General features: G+C 47.7%; 1 protein-coding gene across 1 annotated transcript in view; it reads right to left on the reverse strand.

The window, feature by feature from the left end:
- The window catches only part of LOC115115523 (roundabout homolog 2-like), a 392,283-nt gene that overhangs the window by 124,782 nt on the left and 241,827 nt on the right, over positions 1-25,674 (reverse strand). The window contains 2 exon segments of the mRNA XM_065000507.1: positions 7,561-7,681; positions 8,517-8,674. Of these exon segments, the coding sequence (XP_064856579.1) occupies positions 7,561-7,681; positions 8,517-8,674 (279 nt within the window).

A 25,674-nucleotide genomic window follows, 5' to 3' on the forward strand; every position in this document is an offset into this window, starting at 1 on the left:
AGTTAGCCTGGAGCTAGCCTGGAGCTAAGCCCATCTCCCGACTAGCCGAAGAAGTCCAAAAATACATAATTTGCCAATTGGCCTGGACCCTCTACTGCCGACACGGAGCCCCGCCGATCCATCACGACTGGTCCGCCGACATAATCGTCCGAGGGGGTTTCAACAGGCTTTTCCGCTGTGACATCGCCAAAGATCCATCTGCTGGCCAAGGCCCGCGAGCTTTCTGAATCGCTGTATCTCCAGCTCACCGCATGAAGAGGAATAAACAGACTCACCCCATCGCGACGTCCCTCAAAGGTTAACTCTCTAGCCCTCGCTATCTCCCTGCTTGCTAATTCGGCCTGCTAACGGCTAGCTTGTCAAGCTCCGGTCCGCTAACTGCTACCTTGTCTAGCTCGGGCCTACGAACTGTTAGCTTGTTAGCACAGGCCTGCTAACCGTCTGAACCACCGCGTCACAATCACTCTCTGACCCCATTTACTTTCTATCTCTTTTTGATTTTTAATTTGTTTATACCTTCCGGAAACCTGCCTCACCCAATGTGATACGGAATCGCTATTACTTTGACTCTTATTTTTATTTTTATGACACACTCAAGAACCTCCAGACGCTAACCAGCTAACTAGCTACAAGCTAGTTAGTCATTGTTAGTTTTTTAAAAACCTGGATAACACTCGCCAGCCCAGCCCCCCTGCCCATCCACCGCTGCCCCCTGGACACTGATCTCTTGGCTACCGCTGCCCCCTGGACACTGATCTCTTGGCTACATAGCTGACGCACGCTGGACTGTCCATTAATCACGGTACTCCTTTCTGCTTGTTTGTCTTACCTGTCGGCCCCGTTGCCTAGTCAACGCCATTTTACCTGCTGTTTGTTGTGCTAGCGGATTAGCCTCGCCTACTGTTTTTAGCTAGCTTTCCAAATTCAACACCTGTGATTACTGTATGCCTCGCTGTATGTCTCTCTCAGATGTCAATATGCCTTGTATACTGTTGTTCAGGTTAGTTATCATTGTTTTAGTTCACAATGGAGCCCCTAGACCCACTCTGCATACCCCTGTTACCTCCTTTGTCCCACCTCCCACACATGCGGTGACCTCACCCATTACAACCAGCATGTCCAGAGATACAACCTCTCTCATCATCACCCAGTGCCTGGGCCTACCTCCGCTGTACCCGCACCCCACCATACCCCTGTCTGCGCATTATGCCCTGAATATATTCTACCATGCCCAGAAACCTGCTCCTCTTATCCTCTGCCCCCAACGCTCTAGGCGACCAGTTTTGATAGCCTTTAGCGACACCCTCATACTACTCCTTCTCTGTTCCGCGGGTGATGTGGAGGTAAACCTAGGCCCTGCATGTCCCCAGGTACCCTCATTTGTTGACTTCTGTGATCGAAAAAGCCTTGGTTTTATGCATGTCAACATCAGAAGCCTCCTCCCTAAGTTTGTTTTACTCACTGCTTTAGCACACTCTGCTAACCCTGATGTCCTTGCCGTGTCTGAATCCTGGCTCAGGAAGGCCACCAAAAATTCAGAGATTTCCATACCCAACTATAACATCTTCCGTCAAGATAGAACTACCAAAGGGGGCGGAGTTGCAGTCTACTGCAGAGATAGCCTGCAAAGTAATGTCATACTTTCCAGGTCCATACCCAAACAGTTCGAACTACTAATTTTGAAAATTACCCTCTCCAGAAATAAGTCTCTCACTGTTGCCGCCTGCTACCGACCACCCTCAGCTCCCAGCTGTGCCCTGGACACCATTTGTGAATTGATCGCCCCCATCTAGCTTCAGAGTTTGTTCTGTTAGGTGACCTAAACTGGGATATGCTTAACACCCCGGCAGTCCTACAATGTAAGCTAGATGCCCTCAATCTCACTCAAATCATCAAGGAACCCACCAGGTACAACCCTAACTCTGTAAACAAGGGCACCCTCATAGACGTCATCCTGACCAACTGGCCCTCCAAATACACCTCCGCAGTCTTCAACCAGGATCTCAGCGATCACTGCCTCATTGCCTGTATCCGCCACGGAGCCGCAGTCAAACGACCACCCCTCATCACTGTCAAACGCTCCCTAAAACACTTCTGTGAGCAGGCCTTTCTAATCGACCTGGCCCGGGTATCCTGGAAGGACATTGACCTCATCCCGTCAGTTGAGGATGCCTGGTCATTCTTTAAAAGTAACTTCCTCACCATTTTAGATAAGCATGCTCCGTTCAAAAATGCAGAACCAAGAACAGATACAGCCCTTGGTTCACTCCAGACCTGACTGCCCTCGACCAGCACAAAAACATCCTGTGGCGGACTGCAATAGCATCGAATAGCCCCGTGATATGCAACTGTTCAGGGAAGTCAGGAACCAATACACGCAGTCAGTCAGGAAAGCTAAGGCCAGCTTCTTCAGGCAGAAGTTTGCATCCTGTAGCTCCAACTCCAAAAAGTTCTGGGACACTGTGAAGTCCATGGAGAACAAGAGCACCTCCTCCCAGCTGCCCACTGCACTGAGGCTAGGTAACACGGTCTCCACCGATAAATCCACGATTATCGAAAGCTTCAATAAGCACTTCTCAACGGCTGGCCATGCCTTCCGCCTGGCTACTCCAACCTCGGCCAACAGCTCCGCCCCCCCCGCAGCTCCTCGCCCAAGCCTCTCCAGGTTCTCCTTTACCCAAATCCAGATAGCAGATGTTCTGAAAGAGCTGCAAAACCTAGACCCGTACAAATCAGCTGGGCTTGACAATCTGGACCCTCTATTTCTGAAACTATCTGCCGCCATTGTCGCAACCCCTATTACCAGCCTGTTCAACCTCTCTTTCATATCGTCTGAGATCCCCAAGGATTGGAAAGCTGCCGCTGTCATCCCCTCTTCAAAGGGGAGACACCCTGGACCCAAACTGCTATAGACCTATATCCATCCTGCCCTGCCTATCTAAGGTCTTCGAAAGCCAAGTCAACAAACAGGTCACTGACCATCTCGAATCCCACCGTACCTTCTCCGCTGTGCAATCTGGTTTCCGAGCCGGTCACGGGTGCACCTCAGCCACGCTCAAGGTACTAAACGATATCATAACCGCCATCGATAAAAGACAGTACTGTGCAGCCGTCTTCATCGACCTCGCCAAGGCTTTCGACTCTGTCAATCACCATATTCTTATCGGCAGACTCAATAGCCTCGGTTTCTCGGATGACTGCCTTGCCTGGTTCACCAATTACTTTGCAGACAGAGTTCATTGTGTCAAATCGGAGGGCATGCTGTCCGGTCCTCTGGCAGTCTCTATGGGGGTGCCACAGGGTTAAATTCTCGGGCCGACTCTTTTCTCTGTATATATCAATGATGTTGCTCTTGCTGCGGGCGATTCCCTGATCCACCTCTACGCAGACGACACCATTCTATATACTTTCGGCCCGTCATTGTACACTGTGCTATCTAACCTCCAAACGAGCTTCAATGCCATTCAGCACTCCTTCCGTGGCCTCCAACTGCTCTTAAACGCGAGTGGATGTCATAAGGTGAATGCACCAATTTGTAAGTCGCTCTGGATAAGAGCGTCTGCTAAATGACTTAAATGTAATGTAAATGTAAATGTAATGTAAATGAGTAAAACCAAATGCATGCTTTTCAACCGATCGCTGCCTGCACCCGCATGCCCGACTAGCATCACCACCCTGGATGGTTCCGACCTTGAATATGTGGACATCTATAAGTACCTAGGTGTCTGGCTAGACTGCAAACTCTCCTTCCAGACATCAAACATCTCCAATCGAAAATCAAATCAAGAGTCGGCTTTCTATTCTGCAACAAAGCCTCCTTCACTCACGCCGCCAAGCTTACCCTAGTAAAACTGACTATCCTACCGATCCTCGATTTCGGCGATGTCATCTACAAAATGGCTTCCAACACTCTACTCAGAAAACTGGATGCAGTCTATCACAGTGCCATCCGTTTTGTCACCAAAGCACCTTATACCACCCACCACTGCGACTTGTATGCTCTAGTCGGCTGGCCCTCGCTACATATTCGTCGCCAGACCCACTGGCTCCAGGTCATCTACAAGTCCATGCTAGGTAAAGCTCCGCCTTATCTCAGTTCACTGGTCACGATGGCAACACCCATCCGTAGCACACGCTCCAGCAGGTGTATCTCACTGATCATCCCTAAAGCCAACACCTCATTTGGCCGCCTTTCGTTCCAGTACTCTGCTGCCTGTGACTGGAACGAACTGCAAAATCGCTGAAGTTGGAGACTTTTATCTCCCTCACCAACTTCAAACATCAGCTATCCGAGCAGCTAACCGATCGCTGCAGCTGTACATAGTCTATTGGTAAATAGCCCACCCATTTTCACCTACCTCATTCCCATACTGTTTTTATACTGTTTTTTTATTTATTTATTTACTTTTCTGCTCTTTTGCACACCAATATCTCTACCTGTACATGACCATCTGATCATTTATCACCCCAGTGTTAATCTGCAAAATTGTATTATTCGCCTACCTCCTCATGCCTTTTGCACACATTGTATATAGACTGCCCATTTTTTTTCTACTGTGTTATTGACTTGTTAATTGTTTACTCCATGTGTAACTCTGTGTTGTCTGTTCACACTGCTATGCTTTATCTTGGCCAGGTCGCAGTTGCAAATGAGAACTTGTTCTCAACTAGCCTACCTGGTTAAATAAAGGTGAAATAAAAAATAAAAATAAAAAATACTGTATATAGCCTCTCTACTGTATATAACCTCTCTACTGTATATAGCCTCTCTACTGTATATAGCCTCTCTACTGTATATAACCTCTCTACTGTATATAGCCTCTCTACTGTATATAACCTCTCTACTGTATATAGCCTCTCTACTGTATATAACCTCTCTACTGTATATAGCCTCTCTACTGTATATAGCCTCTCTACTGTATATAACCTCTCTACTGTATATAGCCTCTCTACTGTATATAGCCTCTCTACTGTATATAACCTCTCTACTGTATATAGCCTCTCTACTGTATATAGCCTCTCTACTGTATATAGCCTCGCTACTGTATATAACCTCTCTACTGTATATAGCCTCTCTACTGTATATAGCCTCTCTACTGTATATAACCTCTCTACTGTATATAGCCTCTCTACTGTATATAGCCTCTCTACTGTATATAACCTCTCTACTGTATATAGCCTCTCTACTGTATATAACCTCTCTACTGTATATAGCCTCTCTACTGTATATAACCTCTCTACTGTATATAGCCTCTCTACTGTATATAGCCTCTCTACTGTATATAGCCTCGCTACTGTATATAGCCTCGCTACTGTATATAGCCTCGCTACTGTATATAGCCTCTCTACTGTATATAGCCTCCCTACTGTTACTGTCACGACTTCCGCCGAAGTCGGTTCCTCTCCTTGTTTGGGCGGTGTTCGGAGGTCGACGTCACCGGCTTTCCAGCCATCTCCACTCCATTTTTCATGTATCCATTTGTTTTGTCTTGTTCCCTGCACACCTGGTTTTCATTCCCCAATCCATTAATATGTATTCATTCCTCTGTTCCCCATCATGTCTTTGTGTAGGATTGATTGTGTTACATGTATTTTGATATTGTGGATATTGTTACGTGTATTACTTTTTGTCGATGTTCCGTGTTTTGACCGGATTAAAAAGTGTGCCTGTTCACTATACTCTGCTCTCCTGCACCTGACATCTCGTCCAATACACACTCCTAACAGTTATAGCCTCCCTACTGTTTTTTTACTGTTGTTTTATTTCTTTACTTACCTATTGTTCACCTAATACCTTTTTTTGCACTGTTGGTTAGAGCCTGTAAGTAAGCATTTCACTGTGAGGTCTACACCTGTTGTATTCGGCGCATGTGACAAATATACTTTGATTTGATTTGAGGACACCATCCAACCTGGAACTGAGCTGCCAGGCTTGCAAGGACAGACCAGATACAAATTCAAGTAAAATGTGAAGTAAAATGAGTCGAGGTCTTTGGGCCCAACAAGTGGCAGGAGTCTTTGAAGAAACCTTTGAAGCCCCCACCTGCTGTTCAAAGACCTGACCTTTATACAAGAAACCTGCCTCCACAATTAAAAGCTTCCTCCCAGTGCCTGCTGCACTGCTGCCTGGATTCCATCTGGCGATCTGATGGTACACTGTCCTTCTCTCAGCACGTATCAAAGCTGCAGGCTAAAGTTAAATCTAGACTTGGTTTCCTCTTATCGTAATCGCTCCTCGTTCACCCCAGATGCCAAACTAACCCTGATTAAGATGACCATCCTACCCATGGTAGATTACGGAGACATCATTTATAGATCGGCAGGTAAGGGTGCTCTCGAGCGGCTAGATGTTCTTTACCATTCGGTCATCAGATTTGCCACCAATGCTCCTTATAGGACACATCACTGCACTCTATACGCCTCTGTAAACTAGTCATCTCTGTATACCCATCACAAGCCCCACGATCTGAGATATCTACTGCTGCCCTCATCCTCCACATACAACACCCGTTCCGCCAGTCACATTTTGTTGAATGTCCCCAAAGCACACACATCCCTGGGTTGCTCCACTTTTCAGTTCGCTGCAGGTAGCGACTGGAACGAGCTGCAACAAACACTCAAACTGGACTACTTTATCTCTTCATTCAACGACTCAGTCATGGACACTTACTGACAGTTGTGGCTGCTTTGTGTGATGTATTGTTGTCTCTACCTTCTTGCTCTTTTTGCTGTTGTCTGTGCTCAATAATGTTTGTACCATGTTTTGTGCTGCTACCATGTTGTCCTGATACCATGTTGTTGCTATGTTGTGTTGCTGCCATGCTGTGTTGTCATGTGTTGCTGCCTTGCTATGTTGTTGTCTTAGGTCTCTCTTTATGTAGTGTTGTGTTGTCTCTCTTGTCGTGATGTGTGTTTTGTCCTATATTTATATTTAATCAAATAAAAAAAATAATCCCAGCTCCCGTCAGGGGGCCTTTTGCCTTTTGGTAGGCCTCACTGTAAATAAGAATTTGATCTTAACTGACTTGCCTAGTTAAATAAAGGTTAAATAAAAATAAAATAAATAAATAGAGAGACTCAGCTCAGTATAATGATGACTGCTTCAGCGGTTACTGTACATGAAGAATTCTTAGATAGCGTCAAAAGGGGTTTAGTTTAATTGGTGGGTCAGGAGAAAATGTATGCAAAATATGTTTTTTTTTACCACCTTTATCTCCCCAATTTCGTGGTATCCAATTGCGATCTTGTCTCATTGCTGCAACTCCCCGACGGGCTCTGAAACATGATCCGCCAAGCCGCGCTTCTTATCAACCACTCGCTAGAGCACGATGAAGAAAGTAAAGCCCCCCCCCGGACACACCCTCCACCAAACTTGGACGACACTGGGCCAATTGTGCACCGCCCTATGTGACTCCTGGTCACGGCCGGTTGTGATCGAACCAAAGGCTGTAGTGATGCCACAACACTGTGATGCAGTGCCTTAGACCTCTGCGCCACTCAGGAGGCCATGCGAAAAAATGTAAAACACATTTGGGAGCACTGTCAGGCATTCATGCTTACCAAACACAGTCAGCTGGGCCGTCTCACTGTCTCTCTCTCCCACCATGTTTGTGCCAACACAGATGAACATGCCAGCATCACTCTTCCTGGTGTTGGAGATCATCAGCTTCCCTCCTCGGATCTGAGGACACAGGGAAACAAGTTGATCTACATACCTCACACTGGGCTATGACCAGGGCTTGGTTAGTATTATGTGGTTAGTTAGTAGCATGTGGTTAGTTAGCAGCATGTGGTTAGTTAGTAGCATGTGGTTAGTTAGTAGCATGTGGTTAGTTAGCAGCATGTGGTTAGTTAGCAGCACGTGGTTAGTTAGTAACATGTGGTTAGTTAGTAGCATGTGGTTAGATAGTAGAATGTGGTTAGTTAATAGAATGTGGTTAGTTAGTATGTGGTTAGTTAGTATTATGTGGTTAGTTAATATTATGTGGATAGCTAATATTGTGTGTATAGTTAGTAGAACATGGTTAGTTAGTAGCATGTGTTTAGTTAGTAGCATGTGGTTAGTTAGTAGCATGTGGTTAGTTAGTAGCATGTTGTTAGTTAGTAGCATGTGGTTAGTTAGTAGCATGTAGTTAGTTAGTAGCATGTAGTTAGTTAGTAGCATGTGGTTAGTTAGAAGCATGTGGTTAGTTAGTAGCATGTGGTTAGTTAGTAGCATGTGGCTAGTTAGTAGCATGTGGTTAGTTAGTAGCATGCCCTTAGTTAGTAGCATGTGGTTAGTTAGTAGCATGGGGTTAGTTAGTAACATGTAGTTAGTTAGTAGCATGTGGTTAGTTAGTAGCATGTGGTTCGTTAGTAGCATGTGGTTCGTTAGAAGCATGTGGTTAGTTAGTAGCATGTGGTTAGTTAGTAGCATGTGGTTAGTTAGAAGCATGCGGTTAGTTAGTAGCATGTGGTTAGTTAGAAGCATGTGGTTAGTTAGTAGCATGTGGTTAGTTAGTAGTAGTAGTACTTACTGTAATCCTGTCCTCCTTGTCTTCGATGCGTACTTTGTCCTTCTTCCAGTAGATGGTTGGTTCAGGGTGACCTCTAGGCGGGATACACTCCAGGATGGCCGGTTCCCCCGCTGCCACCACCACGTCTGTAGGGTTCTGTCGGAAGTCATCACGCAGCACTGAGGAGAAAGAGACAGAGGAGAGAGAGATGGAGGGTGAGCCTGGGGAGAAGACTCTGCAATGACGAAACACTTTATCTGATCTAATACTTAGCTAGGTGTACACAATGAGTTGCAATGTCTAGTGTGTGTGTGCGTGTGTGTGTGTGTGTATGTGTATGTGTGTGTGTGGTGAGTGCATGGTGAGATGCTGCTGCTGTGTGTTAGACTGAAATGTGAGGTTTCATCTGACTGGTCTAGCACAAGTAGCGGCTAATTGGAGTTAATGGAGGTCCCGGGGGAGGCAGCAGTTCAAACACACACACACACACACACACACACACACACAATGCCCTGAAGCATGGTATCACTCACATCACAGAGTTCACAGAGGCACAGCACTGTTCAGTACCGTGGGCACACACACACACACACACAGTCCGTGGGTGGTCTGGCAAACAATGTTTCCGCTATCTTATCCTCCCCTTCAGGTAGTCCTTTCGCCACACAGATCCCCTCTCAGCTTGTCTAGTGTTCTGTCATACACACAGAACAGCTCATTATCAACCAGGCAATGGCTGCACATGTTAACACTTTACAATACACCTCAATCCCCATTAGTTACTGGAGACTACACCTGCATCAGTGTCTTCTATGTTAACAAATTGCCTTACAAAAACCGCTGAACAGACATAAAGAGCTTAAAAGTGACCTTAAAAGCTCAGGCTACTTGTTATAATCACAAATTGGGGATCATTCTAGAACATGCTGGGTGCGCTCAAGCTGACGTTTTCCGCTTAACCCAAACCAAATCCACTGAATTCCAAATGAGTATTTGCGTCATGGCGGACAGTGACTGCAGCCGTGTGTCTGGGGACACATGTAAAGGATGAAAGAAGACGAAGAAGGGGATATTTGAGGAGCGCTAAATTAAGGGCAGCACCACAGGTTCTTGTTCAAATCCCCCGTGGTGCTGCCTGTACACACACAGGGAGAAGGGGTTGGATTAGACTGGGATAATAGGTCCTAGTGGGCTGCTCTCTTTTCTGCCCATTCCTTTCCCTTCCCTTCCCCTCCCCTCCCCTCCCCTCCCCCTCCTCTGCTGTGCTTTACAAGGCCCACCACACCACTGTGTGTTGATTCATTTATTTAGCAAGGGATGGGGGGGATACATAGAGGGACATAGGGGGACTTTTGTGTGACGCAAATTCAAATGAAACCCTCTCAAACTGGGAGGAGAGAGTACACAAAGAGAGCTGCTTCTCACTCGATGGAGGGAGCGTGGGAGAGGGAGCAAGGAAACAGATCGAGACAGAGAGAGGGATTGACAGAGAGATATAGAGCAGTGGCTAGGGTGGGTTCCCTCCCGGGTGGGTTCCCTCCCATTGTTGATTATTGGTCGAGCTAGGATGCAGCACTAAAGAGCTGCTGTAATTAGCCAGTCCCAGAAAGATAGACCCCCTGGACAGACAGACAGACAGACAAGGTGGAGACTGGAGCCTCAGCCTGCCTGGTTCCTCTGTTTCCATCACAGAGTCCTGCTGTCTGAAATCTTACCATCGGGATGGACTAGCCACTGCGGCCAATGCCTGTTGTTCTGGTACTTGTGTTTGTGTACCTTTTCTTTGAAGGTGGCGGCCAAGGGAGTTTCTGTCCAGATCAATTTTAAAGAAATGGAAAACAGATCTACTGATCTTCCGTGAGTGTCACGGATCCCTCCGGAACTTTCATCACGCACACCTGGCCCTTATTCCCACTGATTAGTATTTGTATATACTGTATGTACCCTTTGGTTTCCATGGTCTGGTCGATTATTGTTACTATGTCCGTTGGTGCGTGTGAGGACCTGTGCATGTGTATTTTGGGCTTTCGCAGATGATTACGGGTCTCGTCCCGTGTGATAATCATTGTGCGCTAGTGTTATTTATTCAAGGTACTCCTCGCTCTTTTGTTTGGGTTTCAACCCTGTGTCCTTAACACAGCACGCCGTAATTTGGGTGAAATAAAACGCATATTACGTATTCCTGCATCTGTCTCCCGAATCTCTTCATACCAACTTGACAGTATGTTGTATTATGTGTGTGCTTGTACACATTTTCTACAGTATTGCAGAAGCCCCTCCCCTATAAAAACAAACACACACCCCTGCAAACAGACACACTTTTTGTGGCATGGCCAAACACTGAGCTCCCAACAGCTACAAGCCAACACAGATCAAGTGTATTCGGGTGAGAGGATTATGGTTTGTGTGTTGGTTCTGGGTTCTGTCATACCAACACGATGCTATGAACAGATGCATGTACAAGAGACAAGCAGGGAAAACACAGCCACATTCGGATCTTCAATCCTGATTGGATACAACCTGTACCAAATAATAAAAACATCCAGTGTATCTTCTAAGATTTCTGCCGACATGATGATCACCACTGACCATCTGCTTCACTCCACTGCTGATTGGCAGCACATTTCTTGTATGTTTGTGCAGTTTGTGAAAGTGTGTGTTCGCTGTATGTGTGTGTGTCTGGTATGTATAATTGAGAGGATCTGTGTATGTACAGGATCTCAACTCTTGCTCTAACTCTGGGAGCCCATATCGGAGAGCAGACGTCAGATTGCATTTCTATCCCTCGTGAAAACCCCAGCTCTCCCCCTGCAAAAACACCTCACGTCCCATGGACGTAGCAGGCCCAAACTCCTGCCAGTGTGCTTACTGGGGATTAGTATAGCATATTTATATATGCATACCCTTCTGCCTGCAAAGGCTACATCTGTCAGACAGGCTGCAGGCCATACAAACACATATCAGAAAAATATGAATCCGCCCTGGGCAGACATATTTATTTATTTCTCCAACTTCCCCAGGAGAGGGTTTGGGGTGGAGGGTAGCAGCAGACAGGGGGTAAAGCACAGTAAACTAGCAGCCCTACACCTGCCACTGTGTCAACCTTTAAACTTAAAGGGGAAAGAATCAAGTTTAACTGCTGGACAGCAATGGAGCAGGGACGAGAGAGGCCTTGTACTGTGGAACAGAGATGGAGCAGGGACGAGAGAGGCCTTGTACTGTGGAACAGAGATGGAGCAGGGACGAGAGAGGCCTTGTACTGTGGAACAGAGATGGAGCAGGGAAGAGAGAGGCCTTGTACTGTGGAACAGAGATGGAGCAGGGAAAAGAGAGGCCTTGAACTGTGGAACAGAGATGGAGCGGGGAAGAGAGAGGCCTTGAACTGTGGAACAGAGATGGAGCAGGGAAGAGAGAGGCCTTGTACTGTGGAACAGAGATGGAGCAGGGAAGAGAGAGGCCTTGAACTGTGGAACAGAGATGGAGCGGGGAAGAGAGAGGCCTTGAACTGTGGAACAGAGATGGAGCAGGGACGAGAGAGGCCTTGTACTGTGGAACAGAGATGGAGCAGGGAAGAGAGAGGCCTTGTACTGTGGAACAGAGATGGAGCAGGGAAGAGAGAGGCCTTGAACTGTGGAACAGAGATGGAGCGGGGAAGAGAGAGGCCTTGAACTGTGGAACAGAGATGGAGCAGGGAAGAGAGAGGCCTTGTACTGTGGAACAGAGATGGAGCAGGGATGAGAGAGGCCTTGTACTGTGGAACAGAAATGGAGCAGGGACGAGAGAGGCCTTGTACTGTGGAAGAGAGATGGAGCGGGGAAGAGAGAGGCCTTGTACTGTGGAACAGAGATGGAGCAGGGACGAGAGAGGCCTTGTACTGTGGAACAGAGATGGAGCAGGGAAGAGAGAGGCCTTGTACTGTGGAACAGAGATGGAGCAGGGACGAGAGAGGCCTTGTACTGTGGAACAGAGATGGAGCGGGGAAGAGAGAGGCCTTGAACTGTGGAACAGAGATGGAGCAGGGACGAGAGAGGCCTTGTACTGTGGAACAGAGATGGAGCAGGGAAGAGAGAGGCCTTGAACTGTGGAACAGAGATGGAGCAGGGACGAGAGAGGCCTTGAACTGTGGAACAGAGATGGAGCAGGGAAGAGAGAGGCCTTGTACTGTGGAACAGAGATGGAGCAGGGAAGAGAGAGGCCTTGAACTGTGGAACAGAGATGGAGCAGGGAAGAGAGAGGCCTTGAACTGTGGAACAGAGATGGAGCAGGGACGAGAGAGGCCTTGTACTGTGGAACAGAGATGGAGCAGGGAAGAGAGAGGCCTTGAACTGTGGAACAGAGATGGAGCAGGGAAGAGAGAGGCCTTGAACTGTGGAACAGAGATGGAGCAGGGAAGAGAGAGGCCTTGTACTGTGGAACAGAGATGGAGCAGGGAAGAGAGAGGCCTTTAACTGTGGAACAGAGATGGAGCAGGGAAGAGAGAGGCCTTGTACTGTGGAACAGAGATGGAGCAGGGAAGAGAGAGGCCTTGAACTGTGGAACAGAGATGGAGCAGGGACGAGAGAGGCCTTGAACTGTGGAACAGAGATGGAGCAGGGAAGAGAGAGGCCTTGAACTGTCTAAACCCGTAGCCTTTTGGTGTCTAAACCCTTGTTTTCCTACGTTCTGTTTTATATGACTACACTACCATGTGACTGGCATGCACCACATGAGGCTGGTGGCACCTTAATCGGGGAGGACAGGCTCATGGTAATGTCTGAAGGGGAATCGGTGGAATGGTATACAACTAGAGGTCGACCTATTATGATTTTTCAACGCTGATACCGATACCGATTATTGGAGGACCAAAAAAGCCGATACCTATTAATCAGCCGATTTTTATTTATTTATTTGTAATAATGACAATTACAACAATACTGAATGAACACTTATTTTAACTTAATATAATACATCAATAAAATCAATTTAGCCTCAAGTAATTAATGAAACATGTTTAATTTGGTTTAAATAATGCAAAAACAAAGTCTTGGAGAAGAAAGTAAAAGTGCAATATGTGCTATGCAAGAAAGCTAACGTTTCAGTTCCTTGCTCAGAACATGAGAACATATGAAAGCTGGTGGTTCCTTTTAACACGAGTCTTCAATATTCCCAGGTAAGAAGTTTTAGGTTGTAGTTATTATAGAAATTATATGACTATTTCCCTCTATACCATTTGTATTTCATTAACCTTTGACTATAAGATGTTCTTATAGGCACTTTAGTATTGCCCGTGTAACAGTATAGCTTCCGTCCCTCTCCTCGCTGGGCTCGAACCAGCAACACAACGACAACAGCCACCATAGAAGCAGCGTTACCCATGCAGAGCAAGGGGAACAACTACTAGAAGGCTCAGAGTGAGTGACGTTTGAAACGCTATTAGCGCGCGCTAACTAGCTAGCCATTTCACTTCGGTTACACCAGCCTCATCTCGGGAGTTGATAGGCTTGAAGTCATAAACAGCGCAATGCTTGACGCACAACGAAGAGCTGCTGGCAAAACGCACGAAAGTGCTGTTTGAATGAATGTTTACGTGCCTGCTTCTGCCCACCACCGCTCAGTCAGATACTTAGATACTTGTGTGCTCAGTCAGATTATATGCAACGCAGGACACGCTAGATAATATCTAGTAATATCATCAACCATGTGTAGTTAACTAGTGATTATTATTGATTGTTTTTTATAAGATACGTTTAATGCTAGCTAGCAACTTACCTTGGCTTACTGCATTCGCATAACAAGCAGTCTCCTTGTGGAGTGCAATGAGAGAGAAGCAGGTCATTCTTGAATTGAACTAGTTAACTGTAAGGTTGGTTCCCCGAGCTGACAAGGTGAAAATCTGTCGTTCTGCCCCTGAACGAGGCAGTTAACCCACCGTTCCTAGGCTGTCATTGAAAATAAGGATGTGTTCTTAACTGACTTGCCTAGTTAAATAAAGCCATATAAAAATTGTAAAAAATTTAATCGGCAAATTGGCAAAAATACAGATTTCCGATTGTTATGAAAACTTGAAATCGGCCCTAATTAATCGGCCATTCCGATTAATCGATCGACCTCCATATCCAACACATCAAACATGTGGTTTCCATGGTTTCCAGGTGTTTGTTGCCATTCCATTTGTTCCGTTCCAGCCATTATTATGAGCCGTCCTCCACTCAGTAGCCTCCACTGGCATGCATATACAGGCATGCACAAACACAAATACATAAAGACAAATGAACACAACACACACAGACAGATACACGCGTAGAGACAAACTCACACTCACAAAAATGCACACACACACACACACACACGCACACACACAAAGAAACATAAACACACACACAGAACTGTACGCAGCTTCTCTTACAGCCGCAGGACCTCCATCTGAATGAATCATGTGAGAGATTGTGTGGATCGATCAATTTATTTATTTGTTATTTCATTTCTTTCCCATCAAATGCAGCAAAGGGCATACATTTCCTGACAGGTCAGGACTGAGAAAACACAGGCCTGGAGCCATTCCACCCTACACTGCTATGATAGCAGCATTTCATTCAGTGTATTTTAACAGCTAGCTCTGAGCTATGATAGCAGCATTTCATTCAGTGTATTTTAACAGCTAGCTCTGAGCTATGATAGCAGCATTTCATTCAGTGTATTTTAACAGCTAGCTCTGAGCTATGACAGCAGCATTTAATTCAGTGTATTTTAACAGCTAGCTCTGAGCTATGATAGCAGCATTTCATTCAGTGTATTTTAACAGCTAGCTCTGAGCTATGATAGCAGCATTTCATTCAGTGCTTGGGAAGAAGTGCTTTTTCTGTTCTATCTAATCAGAGTGCTAGTACAATGCCACTATATTTCTTTAGACAACCGAGGTAATATATCTGTGACTTTACACCAAAAATACTAGAACTACAGTGGGGAGAACAAGTATTTGACACACTGCCAATTTTGCAGGTTTTCCTACTTACAAAGCATGTAGAGGTCTGTAATTGAAGGATCTGGAGAAGGCCTGTATGGAGGAGTGGGCCAAAATCCCTGCTGCAGTGTGTGCAAACCTGGTCAAGAACTACAATAAACATATGATCTCTGTAATTGCAAACAAAGGTTTCTGTACCAAATATTAATTTCTGCTTTTCTGATGTATCAGATACTTATGTCATGCAATAAAATGCAAATTAATTACTTAAAAATTATACAATGTGATTTTCTGGATTTTTGTTTTAGATTCCGTCTCTCACAGTTGAAGTGTACCTATGATAAAAATTACAGACCTCTACATGCTTTGTAAGTAGGAAAACCTGCAAAATCGGCAGTGTTTCAAATACTTGTTCTCCCCACTGTATCTGTGGAGTCCTTTGGTGTTTTGTATTACTGGCTGTAGACGCTGAAGGCTGCAGTATAATGTAGTTCTGGGTACAGTATAGTGTAGAGAAGGGGCCTCCATTTATCTCAGTGGCAGATCTCTGTATAACCAATCATTGGGCCCCCCACTGGCTAGTGGTAACCTCGGCCCCCCATCCAGATGCAGATATTACCCCCTCAGCGGGGAGGGAGGGGGCATGTTCACACTTAAAGTCGCATATCCCTTTATGGGGTCAGAGGTCAGCACAAATAAACAGCTGCACATTATGTCTGGCCGCCTGTCTTACTGGCTGTCTGGCTGGCTACCTGTCTGGTTGGCTGGCTGTGCCCGAGGCTGTGTCTCCTTCGAGGACTGAGAGAGGGAAAGCCCTCTTCATCAGCTCAGAGAGCTCAATATCTCTTTTCTCTCAATCCATCGATCCTTTTCTCTCTACCTCTCTCTCTCCATTCCCACTCTACCTGTCTCTACGGTGTACTTATGCAGCTCATCCAATCATGTAACACCATGTCCTCCACCCTTCCTCCTATCTCCAGTTTACCAGCCACAGTGTCAGCCCACCAGATAACACCCAGGAGTTACAATCACATGGACTGTTGTGACATGGCTCTGGGGGGGGGTTGCTGTGATATGACAATAATATGTACATCGTTTAATGGGGGTACAGGGATGGAGAGAGAGAGACAGAGAAGCAAGTGTGGTGGAAGGTGGAGTGAACAGAGGGAGGGTAGAGGATGAGGAGGGTAGAGGATGAGGAGGGTAGAAGATGAGGAGGGTAGAAGATGAGGAGGGTAGAGGAGAAGGACGAGGGTAGAAGATGAGGAGGAGGAAGGTAGAGGAGGAGGGTAGGGGATGAAGAGGGTAGAGGAGGAGGGTAGAGGATGAGGAGGGTAGAAGAGGACGAGGGTAGAGGATGAGGAGGAGGAGGGAGAGGAAGCACATTTCATCACACTCTGCCCCACGCTGTGCGGGTGTCCCTGCCTCTGTACACAGGGCTCTGTACACAGGGCTCTGTACACAGGGCCTAAACAAACACTCATTAACACACAGCCCTCCTTTAAAGATCATTTTTCACCCAGCAGTCCTAATTTGGACTAACGAGGATCCCACTGGTCAGCACCGTAATGGCAGAAGACAGAAAGATATGGGCAGGGGATTCTACTGGACGCCCATAGCACGGAATACAGTGTGATGGAGAAACAATATAATGAACTATGTAATGAACCTCTCCCCTCATGTCCCCTCCCAACACAAACTCCCCAAATTCAATTTAGGCTAATCCATCCTTTATGGTAATGTGTAGCTCATTAAAACGTTAGTTAAAAACTCATTAAAATTCACTTGGAAAAGTAATGGCTTCATTACAGTAATATGCTGAAAAGCAAAGAAAAAGACAGGAAGAACAAGGAGAAGAGAGAAAGAGAACGACAGCTTTCTAATCACTTAATTGTGACTAAAACGGAATATATTTGCATAATAAATAACGATGAGCTGCAACATTTCTTCTCTCTTCACCGCGCTCTGTAATTAACAAGCGCTACAATTAAAGACGCATTTATTTTCACCAAAATGTATATTTTTGGTAGCCACTCCAGTTTTCACTGTGTTGCATCTGCCTCTTCTGCCTGGTTGTTTTGCAGTGTTTGTGCGGCGGATGCCAGATGTGCAGAGCGTGCGGTAACTGGAGCTGGCTGATACAGAGGAACAATGTGGCCATGACCTTCTCTGCCCGGCTTGATAAAGGATAGGGATGGGATGTGCTGATGCTCGTCTCCCGCTCAGCCCTGAATGGACACTTTAGAGCCGGAAGGAAGGAGGGGAAAGACGTCCCGATTGATTTCCTGCCAATTCCACAACACAGACAGACCGAGACGCATCCAAGTATATTGACTGCCTGAGTGACTGAGTAAGGGAATTTGCCTGGTGGGACTGGGAGAGGGAGAGGGAGAGGGAGAGGGAGAGGGAGAGGGAGAGAGGAGGAAAGGAAAGGGAATAAGAAGAGAGGATTTGGGGTTATGCTGTCTGAAGAGGAAGGACGTGGAATGGCAGGGCCAGCTGTTGGTTGATATTAAGGCATGTTGAGAGGTAAACATTATGCTTTGAGTAAAAACACTGGAACTATTACTAAGCAGCTGGGAAAGCCTGCATTATTGAGTCTACCAGAGACTGATTGATTACCATCCAGATTTCTACAGATAAAATATCATTTGAGCTGCTCAGTACCATTAAAATCAGCATGTGTTTTATTTTGTGCAAAACGGGTTCTTGACCTGAGCTGTCGATGGAAAAAAAACATATTTCCTACAAATGCCACATGAAGGAGTTCTAAGAATGTGTATTGAGGGAAGCTGTGACGTCTGTTGGTAATAATGACTCATACAGTCCTGTGTATAATCCAGTATACTATGTGTCCTTATACACTACCGTTCAAAAGTTTGAGGTCACTTAGAAATGCTCTTGTTTTTGAAAGAAAAACACATTTTTTGCAATAACTATATACAGTATATATATATATATATATACATACACATACAATTATTTTTCAAAACGCACAGATAGTATATGGTTCTTTGTTGCAAGGGTTGTTGTTATTTAAAATTCACAGCAGCATATCGTCAGGGCATGTCGGAAGTTACATTGCCTCATGGGTAATCTCCTCAGCCTAAGAGAGTGCCAGAAATAGGGGAAAACATTTTCTCCCTTGCTCTCCATTCCTCAGGAGACACTTCCTTCCTTCCTTCCTTCCTTCCTTCCTTCCTTCCTTCCTTCCTTCCTTCCTTCCTTCCTTCCTTCCTTCCTTCCTTCCTTCCTTCCTTCCTTCCTTCCTTCCTTCCTTCCTTCCTTCCTTCCTTCCTTCCTTCCTTCCTTCCTTCCATCATTCCTTCTATTAGAATACTACCACACAGCACTCTGGTTGGTCTGTCTCAGAGCAGAGACCACATCTAGACCCACCCCTGGGACAGTCTTGGAAACCCGTTGGCCATGGGCAGCATTTCTGCATTACTGCTCTGTGTTTTTCAGACAAGATCTAAATGTAGTCCTGGACCCTGCTGGCCCCTGGTCCTGGATTCTGCTGGCCCCTGGTCCTGGACTCTGCTGCCCCCTGGTCCTGGACCCTGCTGGCCCCTGGTCCTGGATCCTGCTGGCCCCTGATCCTGGACTCTGCTGCCCCCTGGTCCTGGACCCTGCTGGCCCCTGGTCATGGACCCTGCTGGCCCCTGGTCATGGACCCTGCTGGCCCCTGGTCCTGGACCCTGGTCCTGGACCCTGTTGGCCCCTGGTCATGGTTGAGGGGATTGAGGCAGCCATGTCACTTTGGATCAGTGTTGCCTGACACATTGGAGAGAGGCTGATGCACATGCCTCTCATTAACTCTGCCCCTGCAGTCTGTGGTATGGGTTACCATGATCAACTTACTAGACTGTACTCTAATGCTGCTGTCCAAACAGCCAGGAGGCCAAGGACTAGGAAGGCAGAGAGATATTTCAGATGCATTCACTGCTGGAGATATCTTTATTTGTCAGGGGAAATATTCAAATATAGCCACCATTTTTGACTCTCCTCATATCACCTCTTCTCACTCCATTCTGTTTTTACACCTCTGTCATGCAGTGATCACATCTCTCCATCCCTCCATCTCTCTCACACACCCTGCCATAGTTAGCTGCCCACAACAGTGTTCTCCAGTCGCCCCTCAGGTAGAAGTGATGCTAGGTGACACAGCTCCAGCTGGGCTTGAGAATGACCTGCTACTGACAGAATCAGTACAAGCATACCTTACTAGACTAGTCACAAATGAATCTCAGTAATGCAGGGACAGTCTGGTGAAAGTTATGCAGTTTCAATGTGTGTGTTGTGTATGTTGGAGGTTATCCATAGTGTCAGTTTTCTAGTCCCAATCTATTTGTGCTGTGCTCCGGGGAAATGACATTGAGGAGTTGACCTTAGAGGGGAAAAATAATCCCAGGATGCTGTGGCTGACTGACTGACTGACTGACTGACTGACTGACTGCTGCAGTGTTTCCAGATTCACACAGCAGGGGTGAATTCCCTGAGAGCCCCACACACACTGTATACCTGTACATGCAAAACACACACACACACACACACACACACACACACACACACACACACACACACACACACACACACACACACACACACACACACACACACACACACACACTGTCTACCTGTACATGCGAACTCTCGCTCCTTGCATGTCACTCTCCTCTCACAGAGCAGTTCTGCAGAACTCCACTGTGAATCTTCATATAATCTTTAATAGCGCCTTTCTATTTTCCTTAACGCCTTGCGGCAGTTCCTTCCCTGTCTGTTTTATGGGCCGGGCCTGTATTTTAGTAATTGCATTGGCAGTAGCGACAGGCTGCGACGCTGAGAGGCGTTGGAAGCTTGTAAAGAGTGTCACTGCTTGGAGGCAGCCCCTTTTTAATTAAGCTCTCTGCTGGAGATGAGCACTTTTATCTAGCGTGCTCTGATGAGTCCTTTACACTGGGGCTACACAACACACTGCACTGCAGAATACAGAGGGAGGGAGGTAAGGATGGAGGGAGGGAGGTAAGGATGGATGGAGAGAGGGAGGTAAGGATGGAGGGAGGGAGGGAGGTAAGGATGGAGGGAGGGAGGTAAGGATGGAGGGAGGGAGGTAAGGATGGAGGGAGGGAGGTAAGGAGGGAGGGAGGTAAGGATGGAGGGAGGGAGGTAATGATGGAGAGAGGGAGGTAAGGATGGAGGAAAGGTGGAGGGAGGGAGGTTCAGAACCCTCATCTCTGTATTTATCACTATCCCTGCCCACTATCTCTGTGTCTCTCACTATCCCTGTCTACTATCTCTGTTCTAATCATTATCCCTGTCCACTATCTCTGTGTCTATCACTATCCCTGTCTACTAGCTCTGTTCTAATTATTATCCCTGTCCACTATCTCTGTGTCTATCACTATCCCTGTCTACTATCTCTGTTCTAATCATTATCCCTGTCCACTATCTCTGTGTCTATCACTATCCCTGTCTACTAGCTCTGTTCCAATCATTATCCCTGTCCACTATCTCTGTGTCTATCACTATCCCTGTCTACTAGCTCTGTTCTAATCATTATCCCTGTCCACTATCTCTGTGTCTATTACTATCCCTGTCTACTAGCTCTGTTCTAATCATTATCCCTGTCCACTATCTCTGTGTCTATCACTATCCCTGTCTACTATCTCTGTTCTAATCATTATCCCTGTACACTATCTCTGTGTCTATCACTATCCCTGTCTACTAGCTCTGTTCTAATCATTATCCCTGTCCACTATCTCTGTGTCTATCACTATCCCTGTCTACTAGCTCTGTTCCAATCATTATCCCTGCCCACTATCTCTGTGTCTCACACTATCCCTGTCTACTATCTCTGTGTCTATCACTATCCCTGTCTACTATCTCTGTTCTAATCATTATCCCTGTCCACTATCTCTGTGTCTATCACTATCCCTGTCTACTATCTCTGTTCTAATCATTATCCCTGTCCACTATCTCTGTGTCTATCACTATCCCTGTCTACTAGCTCTGTTCCAATCATTATCCCTGTCCACTATCTCTGTGTCTATCACTATCCCTGTCTACTAGCTCTGTTCTAATCATTATCCCTGTCCACTATCTTTGTGTCTATCACTATCCCTGTCTACTATCTCTGTTCTAATCATTATCCCTGTCCACTATCTCTGTGTCTATCACTATCCCTGTCTACTAGATCTGTTCTAATCATTATCCCTGTCCACTATCTCTGTGTCTATCACTATCCCTGTCTACTAGCTCTGTTCTAATCATTATCCCTGTCCACTATCTCTGTGTCTATCTCCATGCCCCAAAAATATTAATGGCTGTTCTGGAGGCAATGTGGGGTCCGACCCGGTACTAGATGGGTGTACTTAATAAACTGGGGGGCTGTATATTTACCACAGCCACTGTGTTTGTGTGTCTGTGTTAGAGGATGTACACCTCTCTGTACACCGTGCTGTGAGCCCCCCCACCCAGCATGCTGTGAACCCCACCCACCCAGCATGCTGTGAACCCCACCCAGCATGCTGTGAGCCCCACCCACCGTGTTATGAGCCCCACCCACCCAGCATGCTGTGAGCCCCACCCACCGTGTTATGAGCCCCACCCACCCAGCATGCTGTGAGCCCCACCCACCCAGCATGCTGTGAACCCCACCCAGCATGCTGTGAGCCCCACCCACCCAGCATGCTGTGAACCCCACCCAGCATGCTGTGAGCCCCACCCACCGTGTTATGAGCCCCACCCACCCAGCATGCTGTGAACCCCACCCAGCATGCTGTGAGCCCCACCCACCGTGTTATGAACCCCACCCACCCAGCATGCTGTGAGCCCCACCCACCGTGTTATGAGACCCACCCACCCAGCATGCTGTGAGCCCCACCCACCGTGTTATGAGCCCCACCCAGCATGCTGTGAGCCCCACCCACCGTGTTATGAGCCCCACCCAGCATGCTGTGAGCCCCACCCACCGTGTTATGAGCCCCACCCAGCATGCTGTGAGCCCCACCCACCGTGTTATGAGCCCCACCCAGCATGCTGTGAGCCCCACCCACCGTGTTATGAGCCCCACCCAGCATGCTGTGAGCCCCACCCACCGTGTTATGAGCCCCACCCAGCATGCTGTGAGCCCCACCCACCGTGTTATGAGCCCCACCCAGCATGCTGTGAGCCCCACCCAGCATGCTGTGAACCCCACCCAGCATGCTGTGAACCCCACCCAGCATGCTGTGAGCCCCACCCAGCATGCGGTGAGCCCCACCCACCGTGTTATGAGCCCCACCCACTCAGCATGTTGTGAGCCCCACCCACCCAGCATGCTGTGAGCCCCCCCACCCAGCATGCTGTGAGCCCCACCAACCCAGCATGCTGTCAGCCCCACCCACCCAGCATGCTGTGAGCCCCACCCACCCAGCATGCTGTGAGCCCCACCGACCCAGCATGCTGTGAGCCCCACCCACCCAGCATGCTGTGAGCCCCACCGACCCAGCATGCTGTGAGCCCCACCCACCCAGCATGCTGTGAGCCCCACCCACCCAGCATGCTGTCAGCCCCACCCACCCAGCATGCTGTGAGCCCCACCCACCCAGCATGCTGTGAGCCCCCCACCCAGCATGCTGTGAGCCCCACCCACCCAACATGTGCAGTCATGTGTGCACTGGTTCAGATGTAGACCGAGATCTGCAACACGGATACTGCATGTGGACACACACACAGACAAACAACACCCTGGTACTGTAATCGTGAATATTACATTATGTCGTTGTAGACATGCTTACAGTAATTTCTGCCTTGGCTTCCTTGTGTGTTGTGTTATTGATGGGGTGTGTGTTTGTTTGTTTGTGTCTGTAAACTATGCATGTTAGCCAGGGGCTGTATGTGTCTATGAGGCATGATGATTTGAGAAGAGTTCATTACAGTCCTTCCCTCCCTGTTCCAGCTCTTTTTCCACACTCCTCCATCTCACCTCCAACTCTCCCTCATCTCTCCTCCATCTCTCCCTCATCTCCCCTCCATCTCTCCTCCATCTCACCCTCATCTCTCCTCCATCTCTCCCTCATCTTTCCCTCATCTCTCCCTCATCTCACCTCCATCTTTCCCTCATCTCTCCCTCATCTCACCTCCATCTCTCCCTCATCTCACATCCATATCTCACTCATCTCTCACTCATCTCTCCCTCATCTCTCCTCCATCTCTCCCTCATCTCTCATCCATCTCACCTCCATCTCTCCCTCATCTCTCCTCCATCTCTCCCTCATCTCTCCTAAATCTCAGCCATATCTCTCCGTTATCTCTCCTCAACCTCTCCCTCATCTCTCCCCCATATCTCCCTCATCACTCCTCCATTTCTCCCCCATCTCTCCCTCATATCTCCTCCATCTCTCCTCAATCTCTCCTCCATCATCTCTCCCTCATCATCTCTCCTCCATCTCTCCCTCATCTCTCCCTCATCTCTCCCTCATCTCTCCTCCATCTCTTCCTCCATCTCTCCCTCATCTCACCTCCATCTCTCCCTCATCTCACATCCATATCTCACTCATCTCTCACTCATCTCTCCCTCATCTCTCCTCCATCTCTCCCTCATCTCTCATCCATCTCACCTCCATCTCTCCCTCATCTCTCCTCCATCTCTCCCTCATCTCTCCTAAATCTCAGCCATATCTCTCCGTTATCTCTCCTCAACCTCTCCCTCATCTCTCCCCCATATCTCCCTCATCACTCCTCCATTTCTCCCTCCATCTCTCCCTCATATCTCCTCCATCTCTCCTCAATCTCTCCTCCATCATCTCTCCCTCATCATCTCTCCTCCATCTCTCCCTCATCTCTCCCTCATCTCTCCCTCATCTCTCCTCCATCTCTTCCTCCATCTCCCCCTCATCTCTCCTCCATCTCTCCACCTCTCCCTCATCTCTCCCCCATCTCTCCTCCATCTCTTCCTCTATCTCTTCCTCTATCTCTCCCTCATCTCTCCTCCATCTCTCCCTCATGTCTCCTCCATCTCTCCCTCACCCCTTCCTCCATCTCTCCTCAATCTCCTCATCTCTCCCTCATCTCTCCTCCATCTCTCCCTCATCTCTCCTTCATCTCTCCCTCATCTCTCCTCCATATCTCCCTAATTTCTCCTCCATCTCTCCCTCATCTCTCCTCCATCTCTCCTCCATCTCTTCCTCCATCTCTCCTCCATCTCTTCTCCACCTCTCCATCTCGCCCTCTTCTCTCCCTCATCTCACCTCCATCTCTTCATCTCTCCCTCATCTCACCTCCATCTCTCCATATCCCCCGCATCTCTCCTCCATCTCTCCCTCATCTCTCCTCCATCTCTTCCTCCATATCCCACGCATCTCTCCTCCATCTCTCCCTCATCTCTCCTCCATCTCTCCCCCATCTTTCCTCCATCTCTCCCTCATCTCTCCTCCATCTCTTCCTCTATCTCTCCCTCATATCTCCTCCATCTCTCCCTCATGTCTCCTCCATCTCTTCCCACATCTCTCCCTCATCTCTCCTCCATCTCTCCTCCATCTCTCCCTCATCTCTCCTCCATCTCTCCCTCATCTCTCCCCCATCTTTCCTCCATCTCTCCCTCATCTCTCCTCCATCTCTCCTCCATCTCTCCCTCATCTCTCCTCCATCTCTCCTCCATCTCTCCCTCATCTCTCCCTCCTCTGTCCTTCATCTCTCCCTCATCTCTCCTCCATCTCTCCCTCATCTCTCCTCCATCTCTCCCTCATCTCTCCTCCATCTCTCCCTCATCTCTCCCCATCTTTCCTCCATCTCTCCCTCATCGCTCCTCCATCTCTCCGCCATCTCTCCCTCATCTCTCCTCCATCTCTCCCTCATCTCTCCTCTATCTCATCTCTCCTCCATCTCTCCTCCATCTCTCCTCCATCTCTTCCTCCATCTCTCCTCCATCTCTTCTCCACCTCTCCATCTCGCCCTCTTCTCTCCCTCATCTCACCTCCATCTCTTCATCTCTCCCTCATCTCACCTCCATCTCTCCATATCCCCCGCATCTCTCCTCCATCTCTCCCTCATCTCTCCTCCATCTCTTCCTCCATATCCCCCGCATCTCTCCTCCATCTCTCCCTCATCTCTCCTCCATCTCTCCCCCATCTTTCCTCCATCTCTCCCTCATCTCTCCTCCATATCTTCCTCTATCTCTCCCTCATATCTCCTCCATCTCTCCCTCATGTCTCCTCCATCTCTTCCCACATCTCTCCCTCATCTCTCCTCCATCTCTCC

Source organism: Oncorhynchus nerka, linkage group LG14 (genome assembly GCF_034236695.1).
Source record: "Oncorhynchus nerka isolate Pitt River linkage group LG14, Oner_Uvic_2.0, whole genome shotgun sequence".
NCBI classification, from domain to species: Eukaryota; Metazoa; Chordata; class Actinopteri; order Salmoniformes; family Salmonidae; genus Oncorhynchus; species Oncorhynchus nerka.